Source organism: Talpa occidentalis, unplaced genomic scaffold (assembly GCF_014898055.3).
Source record: "Talpa occidentalis isolate TD23 unplaced genomic scaffold, MPIMG_talOcc4v2.1 talOcc4.2, whole genome shotgun sequence".
Taxonomy (NCBI): Eukaryota; Metazoa; Chordata; class Mammalia; order Eulipotyphla; family Talpidae; genus Talpa; species Talpa occidentalis.
The window spans coordinates 142,246,561-142,270,330 of NW_023602073.1; the positions used below are offsets into that span (position 1 = coordinate 142,246,561).

At 47.1% G+C, this 23,770-nt stretch overlaps 1 protein-coding gene across 1 annotated transcript; it reads left to right on the plus strand.

Moving 5' to 3' along the window:
* Positions 1 to 2,888: 2,888 nt before the first annotated feature.
* On the plus strand, positions 2,889 to 21,136 carry RSPH3 (radial spoke head 3). The gene is made up of 9 exons (XM_037518794.2): positions 2,889 to 2,937; positions 3,099 to 3,486; positions 7,630 to 7,717; positions 13,023 to 13,164; positions 14,657 to 14,802; positions 15,773 to 15,976; positions 18,337 to 18,499; positions 20,223 to 20,309; positions 20,695 to 21,136. Exons 1-9 carry the CDS (start codon positions 2,889 to 2,891, stop codon positions 20,970 to 20,972), a joined length of 1,545 nt encoding a protein of 514 aa, XP_037374691.2. The 3' UTR covers positions 20,973 to 21,136.
* The last annotated feature ends 2,634 nt before the right edge of the window (positions 21,137 to 23,770 follow it).

Here is a 23,770-nt window from a genome sequence, read left to right on the forward strand (position 1 = left end):
TCTTCCTTCATCTCTCCCTTCTGACTTTGCCCCACATCAATCTATTCTCAGCATAGAAAAAAATATTTTTTTTCAATCAAATTATGTCAAACTTTACTCAAAACTCTCTGGGGCTTTTAATCTCAGAGTGAAAGTTAGTCCTGGCCTCCAGTCCCAGAGCTCTCAGCTCTGCTCTGCTCCACCCACCGCACTGTACTTAACCCTTGTCACTGGATAAATCTGGTGTGAATCTGCCTCAGGACTTTGCACTGGCTGCTTCCCAGAATGCTCTGCAAAATCCCAGGTTTCCTTCCTTCACCTCCTCATGTCTTTACTCAAGAGTGTATTGCCTGCTTAGTGAGTCTTCCCTGACAAGTGTAAAATGTCCATGTCAGCTTCTACCTCTGATATTGCCCAGCCTTGTTCCCTGCTTTTCCTCCTTAGCTCTCTTCATTATCTAATGTACATATATGGGTACATATACAATTTTACTCAGAGTTCTCCAAGTGCACCTGGAGCTTCTGAGCCAGCTATTCTGAATGTGCTCGCCCCCAGATCCTTGCCAATCGAAACACTAGTGTGTGTTTTTTTTAAGATTTATTTATTTTTATACAAGAACCGGGGTACAGGCCAGATGCGCGGGAGGGTGAGAGGATTCACCAGAGACAGAGCAGGGAACAGAACAGGCAGACTGATCGAAATACACTGCTGAGGGGAGCAGCAGGCCAGCCAGGAGAGGTGGCTGGATTCTCGCTGGCCAGCCGGCATCGAACCTGTGCTGCAGGGGCTGCAGACAGCTTCACAGTGTGGCGCTCAACCACCTGTGCCACCAGGGAGTCCACTAGTGTTTATTTTTTTAAAAACAAATTTTTTTAAGATTTGTTTATTTATGCATACAAGAACTGGGGTATAGGCCAGAGGTGTGCAGGGTGAGAGGATTCACCAGAGTGGGGAACAGAATGGATGGATTGACTGAAATACACTGCTGAGGGGAGCAGTGGGCAAGTCAGGAGAGGTCTGCTGCGCCATGTGGGTAGCTCCCTGGCTGGGGATCATCGTGTGGCAGTGGTTGCAGGGTTTCACAGGTTGCGTCTTAACCCCTTGCGCCAGCAGGGAGGCCCTAGTGTTTATTGAATACAATTTAATGTTATTTTTTCCTCTAGACCTGTCATAAATAACCTCAAAATTAAGTGATCAACCCTAAATTCTTCACGCAGTTTTCATCTGTAGCATTCAACATATACCTTTACAGTAGGGTTACAATGCCTATATCTGCTTTATACCAAAAGCTACAAAGCACAGGAGGGATGTACCTTTTTAATAGAAAGGCATTTACTGACACAGACTTAAGTATTTTATATGTATTAATGCTTTTAATCCTCATGACAAACCCTAAAAGAAAAATTCTATAACCCCCCTTTTGCAGATTGGGAAACTGAAGCACAAAAGCATGAACTGGCCGGAAGTTGGGGCTAGATCCTGCAGAACTTAGTTCCAGGCGGCACTCAGCTGATCTGGGGCAAATGCAAACAGTTGATTACTGAGAGGGACAGAGACCAGGAGGACCGGGGGAACAGGAAAGGCTGAGACACGGGACAGTGATTTTAAACAATATGGCAACAGAAGAAACAAAATGCCTCCCAGAAAAATAGAAGTGTCTTGCTGAAAATGTTGCTAAACTAGCCACCAAGTAGCATAAGATCCAGTTGCAGGATAATTAGAGAAAAGAAAAACCACCACCATGGACCTTCCGGACCACCTAGTGCCTAATCCATACTCTAGCACATGGGCAACAGCTAGTCTGACAGTGTAGTTTTAGACAAGGCTGGAGCAAAGCGCATCCTCTCTTGAGCTCCCTCCTGCTGTCAGATCTTTCCTCTTGCTTCAATACACCCACACTCGCTTGCTCTCACCAGGCCCAGTAATTCAGGGTTCACCTACACTAACTGTTACAGGGCAGGGAGAGGGGCAGCCCAAACCCCGCAAACCTGCCTATTCTAAATGGGTTCTGCCATCCGCCGCATCAACACAAAACATAGGAGACTTTAATGGGAAGGAACTTTAATACAACTAGGAAACAATACAGGTAAGGCAAAGAGTCTAGTTTCTAAATGAAGCATCCAGAGTTACCTGTCCCCTCGTCCAAATGGGATTGGCCCAGAGCAAGGCCCCAAAGTCTGCCACGAGTCTACAGCATCTTCCAGTGGGGACCCACAGAAAAGGGCCAGAAACAACCAGACAAGCCCGGAAGGAAAAGAGCAAAATCAACATCAAGATAAAAGCTGCTATTGTCACCTCCCCACGGGTCTCACCCACATCTGTGTCACCCCGTCCACAACCAAAAGACAAGCGCAGTTTCTTCACGTGTCTCTAGGCTCCATGCGCCTCCTCCAGGTCTCCTGGCTCCATCCTGCTTCCTTCCTTCCTCAGTCTCTTCTCCAGCTTCTCCTCTTCCTGCTCAGCTCCCCCTTTCCTGGGGACCACCCTGTTACATAACTACAAGATTTTAACATTTAACAAAACGAAAGCAGCCAAATCATCCAGCGGCCCACCCCCTGATGCTTCAGTCTTCAGAACCCGGGGCTTGGCTGATTTAGGAGCCAGGGGGCCTAAAAGCCTCAAAAAAGCGCCCCAACCTGTCCCTGCAGGGTGGGCCCTGCGGCCGGGGAGCAGGGGCGTAAGCTGGGGTGCTGCCTGCAGAGCCGCAGGCAGAGGAGCTGGTGCGAAACGCGAGCAGACTCGGGTGCAGCGGCCCGGGGCCCGGGGAGCGCGGCCGGGGCGCTGGGAGGCCCGGGGTGCGCGCCCCGGCCCGGCACATCAGAGAGCCGGGCGCCCGGGCGCCGCGCAGCCGGGGACAAAGAGCCGACGGCGCCCGCCACAGGGAGAGCGCAGCGCGTGGGCCGGTGGGAATGGCGCCCACACCAGCCCGGCCCCGGCACAGGCCTAGGCGGGGCCGGGGTCGGCCGCCGACCCGCGAGGACCTCAGCCCGCGCCCCTAACGCGCAGGCGCCCCGGCCCCGGCGGCGCGGCTGGGCGGGGCCAGGAGCCGGAAGTGCCTCTCGGCGCCGCCCGCCCCGCCAAGCCCGCCCGCCAAGCCCGCCCGCCGGAACTGCCTGCAGGCCCCGCCCCCGGCCGGGTCTCGGGGTTGCCTGGCAACCGATGCGGGCGCCGCCGGCGGGCTCAGCGCTCGCTGGAGCGAACCGAGCGCGGCCGCTCCCGCCCCCCGCTCCCGCCGCCTCGCGTCTCGCCCGCCGCCTCCGCCCTTGACGCTGCCCGCGTCGCGGAATCCCTGCCCGTGGCGCCGCGTACACCTCCCCGCCGCCCGCCCCGCCTCCGCGGCCGCCTGCCTCGAAGCCCGGCTCCGCCGCCAGCTGGGCGCCCCGACCCGAGCGTCACCCCCAGGCGGCCGGACGCCCCCTCGCCGGCCATGAGCACCTACACCTACACCAGCCGGCCGCGGCCCCCGCCCTGCCAGCGCCGCCGCTACCGGGACGACCTGCTGCCGCTGTGAGTGAGCCGCGCCCCGCGCCCCCCTCGCGGCCCGGCCGGGCCCCCGGTGCGGGGCGCCGCGGGAAGGGGCTGCGCGGGCCCGGCTGGCTCGCGGAATCCCGGCCAGTGCTGGGGGCGGCCCGCCCGGTGCCCGGCGCCCGGCGGGGGCGTCCCCGGCTCGTGCCCAGTGCACAGGGCGTGCCCCGGGTGGCGGGAGCCCAGTGTGCAGGCGGCACGGAGCGCGCGGGGGGCGCACCGACGGCGCGCCCGGAACCGGGCCAAGCGAGCTCTGTCCAAGCTTTGGGCAGGAATCAGGCTGGACCCCCCTAACCCCCCTCCCGGGCTGGACCCCAAAGTGTAGTTTTCAGTACGCCCGCTTGCCCATACTGTTCAACATCCGTGTTTAGAAAGGACCAGGAGCGTGTTGATCCCCTTAGAGTTCTCTCCGTGAAAGCCTCAAATTTTGCAATGAGCAAAACTTCTCAAGAATGCAGGCTGTGGGGCAGCGGGAACCGGGGTTCACTTAGGACGGGCCTGACAGGTGATAAACATTCCACGCAAACCAGTCAATGAATGGCTGAACAGCAGCGGTGCAACCCGACGCTTATTTCAGACACCGAGTTTAAATTCATAATTATCTTATTCTGGCAAAAACTTGAAAGAAATGCCTATCATTTGAGGAAGACCAAAGTAGAAAATTTACAGTTGAAGAGCAATTATTTCTATTATAAAAGCTTCAATTTTAGAGGCATTTTTTTTTATTTATTTATTTGTTTGTTTTGTTTATACACACACTGGGTACAGTCAGAAGCGCGGGAGGGTGAGAGAATTCACCAGAGCCAGAGCGGGGAGCAGAGCAGGCAGAAGGACCGAAGGACACTGCTGAGGGGAGCAGCGGGCGGCAGGAGAGGTCTGCGCGCCATGTGGGACCCTCCTCAGGTGGCCGGGGAGCAGCCGGGGATCGAGCCGGCGCCACAGAGGCCGCCGGCAGCTTCGCAGCCCAGCGCTCAACCACTGCGCCACCGGGGAGGCCCTAAAAGCTTCAATTTTAAAAGAGACTCTTTTTAAAAACATTTTCTGGTGCCTTTGAGTGATTGCGAATCATTACAACAAGATGAAATAAAAATCAACAGATGAAATAAAAATCATTAGCTACAATTTTATAGAGTTAATTGGTATATTGATGTAATCTGTTAATTCAGGTCATCCATTGGAATTGTGTGTGGTATGGTGGAGGGACGTATTTGATTTTTCAGTTTAAAATTATCCTTCTCAGTGACTTTCAGTTTACAAAGATAATAATATACTTGTCAAAGCAAATGAAAAATAAAAGCTAAGGATACATAAAGGCAATGTTAACTGCCTCCTACCCTCTCTACTACTTCCCTATTGTGACTAGATTTAGCACCTTGTGCTGATGTGTCTATGAGCATATGTACACCTAGATGGGAGGTTTCCAAAATGAGATCACACTGTACATATAAATCTGCAGCTGACTCTTCCTCTCCCCGCCCCCCACCATCTTACAAGATCCGATTCCTTTTTTCCTAATCTCCTATGTACATATACAGACATATTTAAGTTTCCTAAAAGTGCTCAAAGCATTGGTGCATGGGAGTACGCGTAGTGCAGCCTAATATCTACCCCTGCCCCCTGCAACACTGCTCACCTCCTGGCCCCAAGTTAGTGTTGTTCGCCATGTTAACAGGTTTGCACAAATGCTTCTGTACTTTTCTCCACAAGACAAGGAAGGGATCTGTAACACAGCTGCACTTGTACAAGGGTTTTCTCTGTTTCCCAGCAATGGGCCAGGGTTATACATGGTTCTCAACCAATGTTCTCACTTATTTCTTCGTAGAGATCCCTCCACTTATATTTAATAGCATGATACCCTCCAGCCTGCATGTGCCATACCTTGTTACATTTTCCACTATCGATAGGTATTCAGTCTGCTTCAAATTTTTAGCTACAAACAAGTAGGTTTTAATAAACAACCTATGGACAGGCCTTTTTATTTCTCTGAGGCAGTTTCATAGAGTGGGATTATTAGGTTGTATATTTTTTAATATAAACAATATGCCTTTCTTCCAGGAATGTTCACACATACCCTTTCTGCACATCCTCTCCAGCAATAGATGTTAGGATTTTTTTTCTTTTTGACTTTTGATAGAATGAAAAATGTCCTCATTGTTACTTTAATTAGTACAGAAGGCTTTAGTCAAACAGAGTTATATTTGGATTTTTCCATTCTAAAAGATAAATGTTGTTGCCAACAGTTAAGAGACTTTTTTTTTTAAAGATTTATTGATTGATTGATTGATACATGCAAACACTGGGTACAGTCAGAAGAGCGGGAGGGTGAGAGAATTCACCAGAGCCAGAGTGGGAAGCAGAGCAGGCAGAGGGACCGAAGTACACTGCTGAGGGGAGCAGCGGGCGGCAGGAGGGGTCTGCAAGCCATGCGGGACCCTCCTCCGGTGGCCGGGGAGCAGCCGGGGATCGAACTGGCACTGCAGAGGCTGCGGGCAGCTTCGCAACCCAGCGCTCAACCGCTGCGCCACCTGGGAGGCCCAGTTAAGAGACTTTTGCAGTAGTCCAAGTACAAGGTAGTAGTGGCAGTGAGAAATGGGTGAATGCATGAAAAATTTGCAGTATATAATCAATAGGACTTACTGGATGTAGGGAGTCGTAGATGACTCCCAGACGTCTACATTAAACCATTGGGTGGTTAGTGATACATTTAATGAAATAGCACTAAATAACAAGTTATAGTGGGAGGATGATAATTTTGAGGTGGCTTTTGAACCATCTTAGTGAGGTGGAGCTGGGTACGGCAATTGCATATACATGCCTGAAGTTCAGAGGAAGGTTCCTAACTAAAGATATACTAAAATTGGGATCTTCAGGTATATGGCTCATAAGTAAAGCCTTGAGAGTGGATGAGGTCCACTCAGGATGAAGGGCTGAGCCCCAAGGAAGTCTTCCAGCGCAGGAGGAGCAAACAGGCTCAAGAATGGGGTGGAAAGGAGGAGCCTAGAAAAGAGCTTCTGGGCATTGGTAGCCTGCTAAGCTGAACCCTGCAGGGAAGGAGGATGGGCCCTGAGGCGTGACAGGGTTTTAAGAATCGTGGGGTCAGGTTATCCAATAGTGGCTTCATTTATGATAAATATGCAATGTACTACCCTTCTCAAAATCATTTCTGGTAGAAGCCCTTATTGGTTTGGGTCCACGTCTGGTTTCATAGCCATAAATAGGTTCTCGTTTGAAGAACTTTGAATAAAAGTATCAACTGCATGTTTTTCACTAATGATAGTTCTTTTTTTTTTTTAAGATTTATTTTTTTATGCATACAAGAACTGAGATACAGGCCAGAGGCCCTGGGGTGGGGGGTTGGGGGGGGGTGAAAGGTTTCACCAGAGACAGAGTAAGGAATAGAACCGGCAGACTGACTGAAATACACTGCTGGTGAGCAGCGGGTGAGACAGGAGAGGTCTGCTGCACCATGTGGGTTGCTCCATGGCCAGCCGGGGATTGAACTCTTGCTGCAGAGGCTGCAGATAGCTTCACAGTGCGGTGTTTAACCCCTTGCGCCACCAGGGAGGCCCTAATGATTGTTCTGATCCCCCAAATTAAAATTGTATTGACATTTAAATATCATTTAAAAGTATCCTTAAGGTTAAAGAACAATGAGAAATGTGACTTATTTTTATTTTTAAGCCTGATTCTTCTAGCAACATAACTTCTCCACCCTGAATCAAACCTTTTTGAGTGTTTCAGGGCTGGAGCCTTCCTGGCAGGCAGTGCTCACACCTGATCGAGGTCAGCAGGCAGCTGCCTAATCCAGCCCTGCCTCTTACTAGCCAGGTGACCTTGAGCAGATTCCTGTCTGAGTCTGTTTCCTCTTCTGTCAAAGAGGAATCATAATTCCCTACTTGAAGCTTATTGTGAGCAATAAATGAAATAATACATGTGAAGGGTCTGGCATATAGTAAGCATTCCATAAATAGTAGCCACTTGTCTCCTTATTTAATGGACTGTGCTAAGCCAAAACCTGCTTTCTTCCAGCATTTTCATCTTAGTCTAAGTGGTATTGAACTTGTATTGCCGTCATAAATGCCAGCACTCCATGGTGGTAGTGACTCGGGATTTGCTGTCTTATAGGCCTGAAGAACCCATACGGTACGGAAACATAATGTACGACCGGAGGGTGATCCGAGGGAACACGTACGCGCTGCAGGTGGCACAGCCGGTGAGTCCTCCAGTCGCAGACCCCCATGGAGGACCAGTTCTCTGCTCTAATGTTAATCTGTTGCAGATTAAAACATTTATAAAATAAAGATGGATTACTAGGAAAATGGGGTCGGGGGGAAGACATACAAAATACCAGCCTGCTGGTGGTTGCCAGAAGGTAGGGGGCTGAGGGGAGTTGTTATTTAGTGGGTACAGAGGTGGCCTTTGGTGGACGGCACTGTGGCTGCGGGACAGTGTGTGTGGACCTAACGCCGCTGAACTGCACACCTAGAAATGGATAGAACAACCTAGCTGTACATTACATGTATTTCAGCAAAAATGGTCACTAAAATACAAGTTGCAGGATTTTTGTGGGTTTCAATAGAACTCTGGCACACTGTGCTAATAGTTTCCAAACTTTTCCTCTCTGTTACTCCACTTAGATTGTGACTGGCCAGTTCTAACAGTTGGCAGACAGCACTAGTGCAAGGCCCAGTCTGAGTAGCACTGGCCCGATAGATTTAGGTCGGTTTCTATTTTCTTGTACTCTGATTCTATGGTCATAAAGAGTGGGAATATGCTTCTTTAATGCCCATAACTATTTATTGAGTTTCAGGCCTATGCAGGGTATTGCGGGTACAGAGATGAGGAATCCTGGTGTGACGTAGAGTGATGGTTTGCGCTAATCTGTACGTGCTCTGTGACATGCGCACCTAAGCCATGGGGCAATGTGTGGGTGTCAGACACTCTGAAGCAGGGGCCATCAAAACCACCTGGAAGACTCCTGATGCTCCTGCCCTCCTGGGTTGAGTGCGGTGGCACCTGCAGGGTTGGATGAGGCCCGTGCATCCTCAACACGCGGCTCTAGGCAGTCCTGGCACAGCCAGTTCAGGGCCCGCATTTGGCACCCACAAGTCTGCGTGATCCAGACACCAGTTTGCACATTTTCTCACGGCAGCGGGAGTGTTCCCTGGCACAACCAGAACAAACACAGAAAGGAGACTCACCTTTTTGTTGCCCTTTCTTAAGAAATCAATGTCGTGATGACTTGACATAGGTTCCTTTGTTCTTCGTGAACTGAAACCTTATCTTATCTTACAAGTCTACACTGAGACCTCCAGTTCCCGACAAGAAGGAGTCAACCGTTTCCTTCTCGTCCTCCTACAGCTGAAAACCAGTGGAGGCAGCACAGGCAGCTTAGGAACACTCTGAAAGGTGGAAGGGAGGGAGTGAACTGGCTGGTCAGGACTTGAGGAAGAGTGGGCACTGGGTTCCCCAGGTTTTCTGTGCCTCCCTCAGTCCCCACTAAACTGGGAGAAGCCTGTACCCTGCCACCCCTACAGACCCATCTGAGAAGAGCCTGCCCCCTCCATCCAACAGTCGGGGTGAAGGAGGCCGGGAACAGAGACCCTTCTGAGGACCAGCCTTCCTGCAGCCTGAGACCCTGCAACGGCCCCCTGCCCTTCCCCGGAGCTCGACCTCACCGCTCTGGGGCAGCAAGAGGCCGGGTGGAAGGAAGGGTCCACCCTTCACCCTCTGGTCCAGCCGGAAGCTGAGCTTCCGCCCTTGCCTGGGGGCGGGGAGGGGATAAGAGATGGTATAAGTGGGTGCCCTACTTTTGAAATGGGTGCCCTATTTTCGCGGGGGTGGCATCAGCAGAGCCAGGAGGAAACTGAATTTTCAACCCTACCTGGGGTGACAAGAAAGAACACGAGGCTGCACAACCCACACCAGTGAGCGGGCAGCTGAGCCCCCCACCTGCCCCCATCAGGCGGACACGAGGCACTCTGCCTTCTCGGGGTGCTGGGAGGAGCTGGGCGGGGTGTCCCTCTCCACCCCCGCCTGCCGCCGGGATTAAAGGGGTCGCTTCTGCAGCCCCAGAGTCTCACGACCGTCCGGGTCACAGCGAGCCCTCCTCGCCCGCCCGGAGCCCTTGGCCGCAGCCTCACCTGCAGGGAAGGGCCGCGCCGGGTTCTGAAGCCGAGATCAAAAATGTGTCCCCATCAGAGTAAACAATTACGACCGTCCTTGTGACGGGTGGAAAAAACAGGAAACCTTAGCAAAGAAACAGAAAATATGAAAATGGACAATGTTAAACTGAAAAAAAACATAACAACCAAAGTTTAAAACTCAGGGTGGATCTGTTGGCGATGACTGAGGGACGATCTGCGGGTCACAGACACATCCGTGGGCTGCCCGGGGCGAATCACGGAGGACAGGCTCGGAGACTGGAGCCGCGGGTTGCTGAGGAGCAGCAGCAGACGGGCGCACCCCACGGCCCGGGGTCCCAAAGGGCACGCGGAGGCCTGGTGCTGACAACAGCATGCGAAGTGCCTGCCTGAGAGCCAGGGCAGGAAGGGCAGGCGGGTGCCATCCAGCAGGATAAATCAAAGAGCGTGGCACCAGGACGCGCCACACTCAAGTTCCCACTCAGACAAAGCCAGAGACTGATGTCTTGAGCGCAGCTGGGGAGCTGTGCCGCGTCACCCGGCTGGAAAGGCAGTGGCTTCTCACCTGAGGCCATGGAGGCTGACAGCAGCGGCAGGAGGTCACCCAGGACCAGCGAGAAAGGGGATTGTCAAATCCTGGTGCTAATCCAATGAAAACACTCTTCAGGAGGAAAGACATTAAGTTGTTCTGAGAGGAAGGACGCTAAGAGAATGGCCGCAGCTCAGGCAGGCGGCTCCGTGTTGCTGACCTCAGGAAAAAGGGGGCCTTCCTGGTGGGCGCAGAGGCTCCTGGGCCTCACCGTGTGGTGCTGGGGAGCCCTGGGCTTAGTTCCTTGCTGAGAGATGCAGGCGTATTCATGCTCAGTGCCTGCACCCCAGGGTCCTTTCACCATCGCCCTGTGAGTGGTCGCAGTGGCGAGAGGGCGTGAGACCCCTGTGAACAGAGTGCTTCTGTGGGGGGCCACAGGCCAGGACAGCGGGCAGCTGCGGCCTTCCTGGAGATCCACCCGGGCCACCAGTGGTCCAGTCTTACGAGACATTTCCAATTGGCTACACCATGCAGCATGGGAACACCATGCAGCCAGAAACTGTGAGCGTGGGGCATGTACCAAATGATTCTATTTTGCTGCAAACTTACCTCATGTGAAAGAGAAAATGCTCAGGAACGTTGTGGACAGGTCCCCACCTGTGAAGAGCTGCAGGTTCCAGGTGTCAGAGAAGCTCTCACCCGCAGGGAAATTGAAAGGCTGTCCTCCAGCCTGGGACTCTGCAGCAACAGGACACTCACTCCAGGGGGGAGCCAAACAGCATCACCCTCTGATCTCCAGAGAAAACACCCACATGTGCAGGCAACTGACAAAGCAGTTAGAGAAATCACGAGTGGGGAGAAAGCAAGAGTGGACCCGGTGTCCACAGGGAGACGGGGTTTTATGTGCAGTGACAGAAAACGCTCGGGCGCAGATCCTCATTCATTGTGCGCCATCAGAGTCTACACTGGCAGATCGTTGAAGTGAAACCCAACCCTCAATCCACTCGGAAGAACCTGGGCCCACGTGGGAGCTCCTTGGCCAGAAATCTGCTCTTTGATCTCCAGAGAAAACTCCCACATGCGCTGGGAATGTGTGAAATCTTTTACCCATTGCTTGAAACTCCAACAGAGGAGAATTCAAAGTGGAGAAAGGGTAGAGAGAAAGGAAGCCCCTGCACTGTGGGTGGGAATGTAGGCTATTGCAGCCCCTATCGAAAACAGGATAGAGGTCTCTCAAAATGTTAAAAATAGATTTAACATATGATCCAGTAATTCCACTCCTAGGTAGCTCCCTAAAGAATGCAAACACACTAATTTGAAGGGATAGCTGCACTCCTGTGTTCACTGCAGCACTGTTATAATAGCGAAGCTATGGAAACAACCTAAGTACCCAACTTAGGATATTTAATTGAGTACCCTAAGTACTGAGATTAGTGATTAGCATTTATACACAGTGTGATGTATATACACAGGAAATACTACTCAGCTATAAAAAATAAAAAAGATGAAGTCTTGCCAAACAGTTCAGATGGGCAATGCATTTTTTTAAATGAACTTGTGGCATTTATAGAACCCCAAAGCTTTCAAGAGTTGACATTGATGATCCTATTCCATTAAGAAAATGGAAATAGATCGAGTATGATTAATAAAAATGGAAACTATATACACAAAGAAAAAGGGACTTCATTGAACAGTCCTAAAATTAGATGAGTAATTTTATCAGGAAAATAGGGTAATAGAAGATCTTTCTTTGGTATGATTATATTGCAATAAAAGGAGAGGAAGGAAGAGCTATTTATAGCATAATATCTTCTGTCAGGTATTATGTTAGACTCGTTACGTTATCATTGGTTTTGCTCCTTACAACCAAAACCTGAGATGTTACTAGCTTTCCCATTGTACGCATGAGAAGACTGAGTATCTGAAAACTTAGGTTATTAGTCTCAGCTTTATTAGCCCTACTAACTAAAGAATTGAAGAGTTGGAATTTAAGCTTCAGAACTCATGTTTTTCTTTCCACTATGTCAGGTAAGTGTGCAGGCAAGTGTGGAGGGTGAAAGCTTATGGTCATGAAACGTTAGCAAAACCACATCATATTTGTGATAGCACAACTTCAGAAATACTGTACACATTCAAGTAACAGTAGCCACTGTATTAAGAATGTGGGTTACAGGTCATTTTTTTTTAACAAGCTTTAATGTTATTACATTGCCATTTCAATATCAATGTTAAGAATTTTCATTTTATATATGAAATTTTTTTCATGCGAAGTATTTACATTTCCCCCCTCCTTTCATGTTTACCTTGAAAATGACTGTAAAACAAGATGTGGACGTGGAGTCAAGGACTGCTGGATATTGCAGAATCTCTGTGAATAATACTTCCAGCCCAAGTCACCTGTTGTTCTGTGCACTTGGCTAACCTCATTTGGACTGAAGATGTTTTCTTTCTGAGCTAATATATCTTTTAAGGAAATTCTGGACAAATGAAATTCAGGTTTAAAAAATGCTAATGCTTTTCAAATTCTTAGTGACACACTAAAATGTACTGTAACCAAACGGTCACCTCAGTTTTACTAGGCACCCGAGACTTTGTGGTAAACATGCTTGAATGAGGAAGAACAGGTTACAAGGTGGGATTCTGCACTGCGTGCTCCAGCCCACAGCTACACTCACAGTTCCTCGTGGATCCCTGCTGGGATTGCCTGGCTAAGTTGAAATAAGATTTTAAGCCTCTGGGGATCAGGAAGTGCTTTCAGACTCTCCAGGAATCACTATGGGAATAGCAGTTCTATGTGCTTTGAGAAATATGTTCTAAAGTTTAGAGGCCTTTTCTGTCACCCTCAGTCTGGGCGGCCTGACCCTGTAGAGGCTCAGAAACAGCATCAGGCTAAGAGGAAGACTCTTGCCAAAAAACGAGCCCGAGACCAGCTGAGACCGCGAACGCCGGAGCCCGTGGACGGCAGGAAGCATGTGGACGTGCAAACAGGTATGTGGCCCAGCCACAGGCTCACTCAGTTTTCTGTCAGTTCATTTGTTTATGATCTTTGTTACTTGTGTTATTGGGGAAGTCTTCAGGACCTGGTAGGAGAAATCCTTTCGGTAGATTAGTAGTGTATTTGTTATTATATTGGACATGCCTAGCAGTTGAGATGGGTATGAGAAAAAAAGAATGCTACGATCAAATTGATCTCTTTTAGCCCTTTTCACATAATCTATCCTCAAAGTGGGGTTATGTCCCCCCTTTTCTTTTTATGGCCCAACCTGAGTCACTGTTGGGCTTAGAAGACAGTGAGCAAGGCAGCGCTGCTCAGACATTCGGTTTGTTTCCTGAGAAAAATGGGCCCCTTGGGCTGAGAGCACACCCTCTTCTCCCCTTTGGGGCCTCTCTCGTTCCCCTGTCGCTGTGTTCATTCCCCAGGGCCACAGGCTCTCCCAGGCCAGGGCCAGGCTTCTGTTGCCTAACTGTTCTCATCTGTAGAGACCTGCAGGGTCTAGCTGTTGTTGACAGACTCTAGATAATCAGACATGACTTGGTGCTTTCCTGGGACCAACATAAAGACTCCCGAATCCCCTGGAACCCTGCTAAGATGGCGCGTGGATTCAGTGGGGTTCCTTCTGGACAGCAAAGGGAAGAGAGCCAGTCCATGCTGTAATCCCTACCTTGAGGCCAAGTCTGAAATGAGTACATGTTTGTGTTTAGTCACTATAGTCACAATTCTGTGAGAGTTAAATGTTAGTGTTTATTCATGCCATCAGATTATTAAGTGATGCCACAACAGCCACCTTTTGCTGAGTATTTCCTGTATCTGAGACTCTGCCAGGTCCTTTCCCTATGTTTCTCCCTTATTATTACAAACAATCTATGTGATGGATAATTAGGATTCATTTTACAGATAAAGAAACTGAGGCCCTAGGAGGTTGCAACTTGCCTAGTTCAGCATTTAACTCCAGTTCTTATGTCCCTTGCATGATGCCACACTGCCCTTGCCTCACAGAAATCATTCCTAAGGCAGAATGTGTTTCCCTGTGTCTATTTATAATAGGCTACGTGGAACACCAGGTAACCTAGCAACATGGCGCATAATTTTTTTAATATCTAGGAATTTTCAAATCTTTATACCTTTACTATCTTGGAACTCATTTATGTAGATGAGTGATTAGCTTCCCCACTCTCTTGTAGACCTTGTCCTGGTATACATCTATGCTTTCATGTCTTCCTTAGTTCCATTTGCATAGACAGAGCTCAGTGCTCTCTCAGCATTCACTGGCTCTTCCAGCCTGGCTAACCTGATGGTTTTCAGTATATAAAGACACTGACTGAGTTCCATATGAGAAGTGAACCTTGTCATGGGCACTTTCATTCTAAGGCTTATTTCTAATCCACTTCACTCTGTTGTAAAGGAGCTGAAGTTTCAGATACACATATATGCTTTAAACAGACCAGAATCTCAAACTCAATGTATATGATATTCCCTTAGAATTATACCTCGAAGAAATTGCTGACCGCATAATAGAAGTTGATATGGAATGCCAAACAGATGCATTTTTGGACAGACCACCCACACCACTCTTTATTCCTGCCAAAACTGGCATGGATGTGGCCACCCAAATACTAGAAGGAGAGGTATAGTACATGATTGAACTTCCCTGTCTTCTCTATAAATAGGTAAAGTTAGCTGTAGGGAAAAGGTTAATATGGGTACAAACCATTTCACAAACAGAAAGAGCCTACTTACTGGATTGCTTTTCAAGTTTATCTATAATAATTTTATCCTGGAGTACCGAAAGTGTTTGAAAATGTTTTTCTCTTATAAGGAATGAAAATTACTAGAAATATTTTTAGAACATCCATGTCTTTTATTTCATGTGTTTGCCATGCTTGCTTTTAATGTGTGAATATAAAGGAGACTTATACCAAATAAGGAAAAATACTATCTCTGGTATAAAAGATTCTACTCATTAGTTGATTGCATAACTTTCATGAAGATAATCTCTATTAGAAACTAACCTAAAATAATTACATTTTAGGATTACAATTTGAAATGCATAGCCAGGTTTAAAGGAGGCAAAGCTTGTGTGTGTGCTGACTTAAATGAGATTTAAGACTTGAAGGAATGTGAAAGAACTGTTGTTGAAACTGGAAACTATGTCTTCATAACCCGCATTGGCGGGTATATTTGCCTCCTATCCTGCAGCTGATACACCACAACATCCATTATTCTGTGGCTGAGGCCTGCTAATTAAAAGCAACCAGTAAAAATTAAGCAGAAGACGCAGACAATAAGAAAGGCATGGGCTTCCCAGGGCTTCAGAGTTTGATCTTAAAATTTTTGAGTATCAGGGTTCATTTTGATGGCTGCATAGGTCTTTTCATAACTTTGACTTAATCACTTTTTGTCTATAAAATCCTGTGATTCTGTGTGCCTTGCCGGGCTGTTTTGAGGATTTACTTGAGGACAGATAAAACACCAGCGTAGTATCTGGCACATAGAAGACACTGAATAGGACCCTGCTGTTGCTTCTTCTGGATAATGCTTCATGTAGCATTCGGTTCATGCTTCAGTTTTTAATGTGCTCTGTTTTGTGTGTTTAAGCTCTTTGACTTTGATCTTGAAGTTAAGCCAATGTTAGAAGTTTTGGTGGGAAAGACCATTGAGCAGGCTCTTCTGGAAGTGATGGAGGAGGAGGAGCTGGCCAAGCTGCAGGCGCGGCAGTACAACTACGAGGAGCTGCGCAACGTCGAACTGGCCGAAGTTCAGCGACTCGAAGAGCAGGAGCGACGGCACCGGGAGGAAAAAGTAGAGCATTCTGTTTTTCTTTTGCAGATAGTATTTTGGCTGTTTAACAGATTATGTTCAAGCTTACATGTGATATGCCATAGAGCTAAAAATCTTTAGAAATGGGTTAGAGGAGGCCTATGGTGTGTGCGGCCTGGGGCTCTCCTCTCTATAGACCACAGAGCACCCATAGCCTGAGCTATGTTTTCAAAATTCTAACTGATATAAATGTATCTAACTAGAGTTTCCAACATTTTAAGTGGATTTTTTAAAAAAGATTTATTTATTTATGCATACAAGAACTGGGGCACAGGCCAGAGGTGTGGGGGGTGAGAGGATTCACCAGAGACAGAGTGGGGAGCAGAACAGGCAGCCTGACTGAAATATGCTGCTGAGGGGAGCAGCAGGCGAGTCAGGAGAGGCCTGCTGTGCCATGTGGGTAGCACCCTGGCCAGGGATCGAAGTTGTACTGCAGTGGCTGCAGATAGCTTCATAGCTTGCATCTTAACCCCTTGCGCCACCAGGGAGGCCCTAAATGGATTTATTTAAATGATCTATTTCCCCACTGAAAGATACTCTTTAAGTATCAAGGGTCCTAGTGAAAGAAACACCCTGACCTGCCCTCAGTCCACACCAGGAGCAGTGGAGGGAACGTGCATTAATTACATCAAGGTGGGCCAGGGAGAAGCTGCAGAGTCTGAATAGAATCCTGGAGCTTCCTCAGTGACCAGAGCCCTTTGAGGCTATGCCAGAACTGCTGGGTCTCTAGAGAATATTATTTAGATCGTAGATTTTTAGAACTTTGGATTCTAAAATTTTTTTGTTCTTCCAGTAGGCCAGTAACCTCCAGTGAGGAAACGCTGGCTCAGGGAGCTTGTAGGCTCTTCCAGGGGCTCGTGATGATTGTCGTCCCATGCTGTACCAAGGACAGAGACTGAGAATGTTCCAAAGAGCCTGACTCCCCACACAGGGTCACTTGGCTGTTAGGATGATCTGCACCATGCCTGATGGAGTGGATTTCCAGTTTCCCTCCAAAATGAATGTGTAAAGAGCACAGGGTTTAGGACAAAGATTATGCTAAAATAACAGATTTGCTTACAAATATAAAATGGACACTAGCAATTTAGTTTTGCTGAAATAATCAGTGAAATCAGTATCAAAAACATTTATTTACTGTTAGGAACTATATTACAAAACATGGAATATAAATCATTTAAATTTCTACTTGCTTAAACCTTGAAAATAGACAATTAGAAAATATATTAATCCTCCCACTTCTCCATGGGAGCAGAGAAGAAAGTGTGTGGGCTTAGGGGGTTTCATATGCTCGACAAGAAGCAACAACAAGAAAAGAGGTTTCGTGATTTTCAGAACCATTTCAACATCTATGAATTCAAAGAACAAGGCAAGTCATTGGCCCACATTCTTTAGTTGAACACAGCTAAGTCACCACAGTCTTCACAGCAGCTGTACTTTATGATAATCTAATTAAAGCACAGATAGGGGCTATTTTCCTTTGATTGCATCCATAGAGTCAAAACAGGCAGATCTTGAAATTACAGACCTCTCAGACTTTGCATGTTTGTTCTCAGAGCACCTCAAGAAAGCGTGTCACTAAGGTGTTGTTTTCCAGTGCGTATAACTTATGTTGACACAAGGCAAAGTCTATGAACTATGCAATAGCATTGTGTCTAAAAAGCAACCCACATACCTTAATTAAAAAATGCTTTTTGGGGCCTCCCTGGTGGTGCAGGGGTTAACTATCAGCACTATGACGCAATCCACAGCCACTGCAGCAGGAGTTCGATCCCTGGCCAGGGAGATGACCCCACATGGCGCAGCAGACGTCTCCTGTCTCGCCCGCTGCTCCCCTCAGCAGTGTATTTCAGTAGATCTGCCTGTTCTGTTCCCCACTCTGTCTCTGGTGAATCCTCTCACCCTCTGTACCTCTGGTCTATGGCCTACACCCCAGCTCTTATATGCATAAATAAATACATCTTTTAAAAATAAAAAATAAAATGCTTTTTGCTGAGACATGCTAACCAGCACCCGAACCTTCAGCGAGCCCTATTCTTTGCCACAAACCTTCACTTTGTAGAAAACACATTATCTGCGGATCTCAGTAAAGCACAGTGCAATCAAAGGAGACACGAGTGTAGTTTACATGAAAATGGACTAGGAGATGAGTTTTACCTGAAGCTCCATCTTTTCCGAACCCACTACCTACTAGCTGTTGAAATTCATCCAAATCTTGGTGAAAAACAGGAAGCTGTAGCAGACAGCTCACCGTCCCAACAGATGCCCAGCTGCTGACCGGAGCAGGCTCCGCCTGGGCTGAGCACGTGTGTCTCTCTCTTTCTCTCTCTCTCTCTCCCTCTCAGGAGCGGCGCAAGCAGCAGCAGTGGGAGATGGTGAACAAGAACAGCGAGACAGCGCAGAAGATCGCAGCACACGCCTTTGCGCAGCGCTACCTGGCGGACCTGTTCCCCTCCGTCTTCGACAGTCTCCGGGAGGGGGGCTACTTCTACGATCCCATCGAAAGAGGTTTGTGGGGATTTTGTTAGACCCTATGGCAAAAAAAAAAAATAAGCAGCCTCTTAATAGTTCAGTTTTAGCTCAGGCCTGTTGTCATTTTGAATTGGAATCTTTCTGACTCACAAAGGTCAGTTACAGTTGTTTTAAATACAAAGCATCACCAAGAAGTGGTGTATTGTGACGACTTTGGTTTTAGGATGCTTGTCTTCGCGGAGAAGCAATAGAGGTAGTAGAAAGACTGCATAGACCTGATGTGAGAAACGGATTTGGGTCCCAGCTTCATGGTTAGCTTCAGGACTCTCAGTTTCCTCACATGGACATGAGATCTCTTAGGCGGTAGATGTCATGTCTGTGGAGTGGTGTGTTTGCTGGCACACACGTGCAAGCAGGCAACTTCTCAAGTGACTTTCTCTTCCAATCAAACCCCTTTGGGGGCAGCTATTAGGGCCATTTATGTCTTAAAATAGGTGTTGGCTCTCAGTCAGGCACCGTGTTAGGTGTGGGAATTAATACGGGAGGAGCCCTGCACCCTGCCCTTGCCCCCGGCTTTCTGTTGCACAGGACAGAGCTGGTCTGCCCAAGCAGAGGCTGAGCACCCCCATCTTCTCACTGTCACTCTCCTTCCTCGGCTCAAAAGCACTTAAATCCCCGGGACACCACACACAGGCCCTATTTTGGGCAGATGCGAGTAATGTTAATCTTCACTGATCACATACTCGATGCATATGTAATATGAATAGGACGTAAAGGTCAGATTACAGACATTATTAGCAGACATTTATATTACATTTTCTAATTTTTATAGTCTTTTCATATGTGATACCATTTGGCCCTCCCAACAGCCCTGTGAGGCAAATTGAGTAGATTTATTTCCAGTTTTCAGAAGCGGACACTGAAGCTCCAGAAGTGAAGCACTCAGGGAAGTGGGAAGGTGTGGATTGACCCGGTTGCGGCTCCAGGCCCAGCTCTTCCCTGTTGCCTGGCCTCTTCCTGGAATCTAACCGGTTCTCGCTGTTCGTTACTGAAGCCAGAAGCCTTTCTTTCGTTCATAAATGGCTAGGAAAGTCATTTATAAATAACTTAGAAATTTGCAAATAAGATTTATGCCTCAGAACAAAATTATATATAATAGTGATACAATTTTCTACCACATTCTAGTGTTACCCCAATAAAAAGTCACCACTAGATGCTGGGCCTGCCCCCCACCCCCAAAGAAGCCATTTGAAACATTCAAATCTAAATTATAATGGGCCATATTTTTAAAATGCTTACACAGCAGACTTCCATTTCACTTTGAATGAATTTATCACTAATGGAAATACCCACTTCCAGATGGCCTTGTTCTCAACTGCCCTCTGACCATCCTCCTCCAAGTCCCGGCCAGACTGTAGGCCCCAAACCTCCCGTGGGAGAATCCTCCTGACAGGCACAGCTCAACCCCAACTCTGCCTGGCATTTGGAGGAGGCCTGCTCCCACCACCCCCTCCTCCACCCCACCCCACCCTCAGAGTCAGTGCTGGAGGCTTGGACTGTGGGGAAGATCTCATAGTTCTGCAAATATTATTTCTGCAGCAGCAGAAAAGAAATGAACCAGAACATACATAGGGATGACGGCAGAGTACTGCTGTATGAATCTATTTAATATTTTGTATTAAGAAAACAGTGTTGATGATTCTCCCATCTATACGATGCATTAAAAGCACTTACTAAAATGAGCCCTTTTTCGCTGCAGACATCGAGATAGGCTTCCTCCCGTGGCTGATGAACGAAGTGGACAAGGCCATGGAGTACAGTATGGTGGGCAGGACCGTGCTGGACAGTAAGTTTTTAATGTATTTAAAAGTCATCTCTGAAATTTTTCAGTAGAAAGAATATGAAAGAGGAGGTTCATTTTAGTGATGTTTCTGTCGTTTTTCAGTTTATCTGTTTTATGACCAAAGGTGCGAATGTTACCTTCAGTATTATTTTGGTTCTCCACTTGGTCAGAATTAATATCTTCTGTCATTATTTTATGAGTGAGACTGGGTTAGAGCAGGCACTGAGCATCATTCATGGGGGCTGTCCCGTGGCCTGAAGCGAGGCGCCCACTGCTGTGAGGTTAACTCTGGGGGAGGGAGTGCCCGCGAGTGGTTCACACTCCTGGGCTGCGCGGGAGCTGCTCAGTACGCGACGTCGTCGTGATGTCTGTGCGTGTGACTTTTCAGTGTTGATTCGTGAGGTGGTGGAGAAGAGACTGACGATGTACGAGTGGAAGGAGGGCCAGGGCCCACCCGCGAAGCCCGAGGGCAGGTTCAGCGAGGCCGAGGCCAGCGGAGACGCGTGGAGGGAGGACGAGTTCCCGCCACAGGCACAGAGGCTGCTGGAGGAAAGAGACTCCCTGGTGCAGGCGCCTTTCGAGGAAAGGTTTTTGGAGAACATGGCATCCCCCGAGGGGAGGTTCATGGAAGAAGAGGAAGAGCAAAGACAGACAGAAAATCCCTAGGGAGGGACTTCTGTCCGTGGAGGGCGCTCTGGACCCACAGACGGTCGGCTTGACCAGCGGTCAGGTGATGATGCGTGAGGCCCCTCAGGAGGTGGAAATTATGTTGTATTTAGTCAACAGGTCTTTTTGTCTAATGGACCAGGTGAGTCAAATGTGCTGAAATAAAAGCTACTTTTAAAAAAAACCTCATACTTAATTCATTTATTTAGTAGTTGAGTTTCTAGAAGCTATATTGTAACCAGTGAGAATTATGTCACACCAACTTTCTCACTGCCTGTAACAAACAAATGTATTTTTCCTTAGTGGATCAGTTCTTTGTTTGGTAAGTATGATGTTTAACATTTGGTGACGGTGCTGTCTGCCATTGAGCGTTTCTTCTCTATAGGAAAACTGTTCAGTTTACTCTAAGAATGCATCAGCATTGTCTTACTGAAAGCCATCCCACCTTTTTGCAAAGGCTGGTAAATACTCTTCTTTCGTTTGTATAAAATTAAACAAATAGTTACCCCTTCCATCTTCAATATTCAAGTAAGGCTTAAGGATTCTATGAGCTGGGACTATAGCCTGGTCTAATTTTTCTCTCTCCTGCTATGAAATAATTTCAGGCCATGCCAGTAAAGCCAGAGTCCCTAATCAGCCTTAAGTAGTTCCACCCCCTTCTCACAGATAACCAGTTATCACTTAAGTATCTGCCTTCTAGACTTTTCTAAGACATTTATATTTGAATACCTGGAAATAGTGGGTTGACTTTTCTCAATATAAGTAAATGTATTGTTTGCATTTTTCACCGAACAGTGTATCTGAGACTTTTTAACATTAACACATTTAAGTCACTCATCTTTTTAAACTCTGGTAACATATCACATCTTCAGACTGTGTGATGGTGTTTAATTCCTCTAAACGTCTTAGTGGAGATGGGAAAGCGGCATTTGCTTATCAACAGGTTTTGGTTCATGACCCTCAAAATGTTAAAGGTACCCATTTCTTCTGACCTGGAAAACTTTCATATTCTTATCATGTTATGAAAACTTATCAACCATATCCACTAAATTTTTTGTTTACAAACCTAATTTTTATATGCTTTACTTACTAATGAAAACACATTTTGCTTTTCTCTTTGTTTACAGGTGACTTACAGAAAATTTTTATATATTTTCTATAGTTCACTGACAGATACAGTCACTTGCCTCAATTTATTTATTAACCATAACAACATTCTCAAGAAGCCCAACATGGATTTAATTTCCCCATAGGCCAGTTAGCACCAATTGTTTCTTACCCCCAGTTCCTAGGTCTAATCAGCCGTCTCTGAGTTTGTTCACTCTCAGAGACCCTAAGGAGAATGTTACAAATAGGACATTGCTATTATGAAAAATTACTGTCTGTGGTGGTGTGTTGGTGTCTGTAAGTCTCCTTTTGAATTAGGATGTATTTACCTTTGTGTTTTAGCAACTTCAACGTACAGAGTAAAATTTAATAAATTGATAGGTTAGATGATTTTTTTTTTTGTTTTTCATGAACCATGAAAATAGCATAACTGAAATGTAGGAGTTAAAATATACCGTCATGGCAGTATAGGCTTGCTTATAAATAAAAGGAATCAAGACATTTAAAAGGGGCCTGTCCTGGTGGCACAGAGGCTGAGCACTGGGCTGCGAAGCTGCCTGCAGCCTCTGCAGCACCGGTTCCATCCCTGGCCGCCGGCGAGGGTCCCTCATGGCACGCAGACCTCTCCTGCTGCGCCCGCTGCTCCCCTCAGCAGTGTATTTTGTCAGTCTGCCTGTTCTGTTCCCTGCTCTGGCTCTGGTTAATTCTCTCACCCTCCTGTGCTTCTGACTGTACCCAGTGCTTGTATAAATAAATTAAAAAAAAAAAAAGACACTTAGAAGTTTGAAGTGGGGCCTTCCTGGTGGGGCAAGGGGTTAAGCACCGCACTATGAAGCAATCTGTAGCCTCTGTAGCACGAGTTCAATCCCCGGCCGGCCAGGAAGAAACCACATGGCGAAGCAGACTTCTCCTGTCTTGCCCACTGCTCCCCTCAGTCAGTCAGTCTGCCTGTTCTGTTCCCCACTCTGTCTCTAGTGAATCCTCTCACCCCCTACATCTCTGACCTATACCCCAGCTCTTGTTTGCATAAATAAATAAATCTTTAAAAAAAATAAAATTTTGAAATGGTAGGATAAAATTATCTTAAGATAATATTTAAACAATTTTTTGCTATATGCACGTACAATGTTTATAAATATTAAACATTTTTATTTGTGATCATTTTGTTTATTGTTCAGCAACATTTTAGATTATGTTAATACCCATATTTACCACTAGGTGTCAGTAAACCCCTAAAGTAAAAATACCTTGCCTCCAACTTGATACTTGATTTAATGACCAAAAAGAGACTTGGGGAGAAAGGATTCAAAAATAGATTGTACTCCTTGGAGACTCTAGGCTCACACTTGAATAGTGTTTCTTGACCTAAAATCATCATTCAGCTCTGCAAAGGTGCCAGTGAACTCCAAACAGTAGCTCTTAAATTCTTGAAATGTCAGTTTTTGAATGAAGCTTTACTGTTAAATACTCCAGTTCTCTATCCAATTCAGGATCCTTACAGGGGATCATTTAGCCTTTTTAAAATCCCTTTAAGGCCTTAGCTTTAGTTCAATGAGCTGCTTTAGAATAACGATTCTTTCTTGTCTAGCTTTGACTCCTAGGGCCAGACCGTGGTTAGTGCTTAGTCGCATATATTGTTGGACAGTTCTCATTAGAAACTTCTTTTATACTGATTCAAAACCATGGGCATG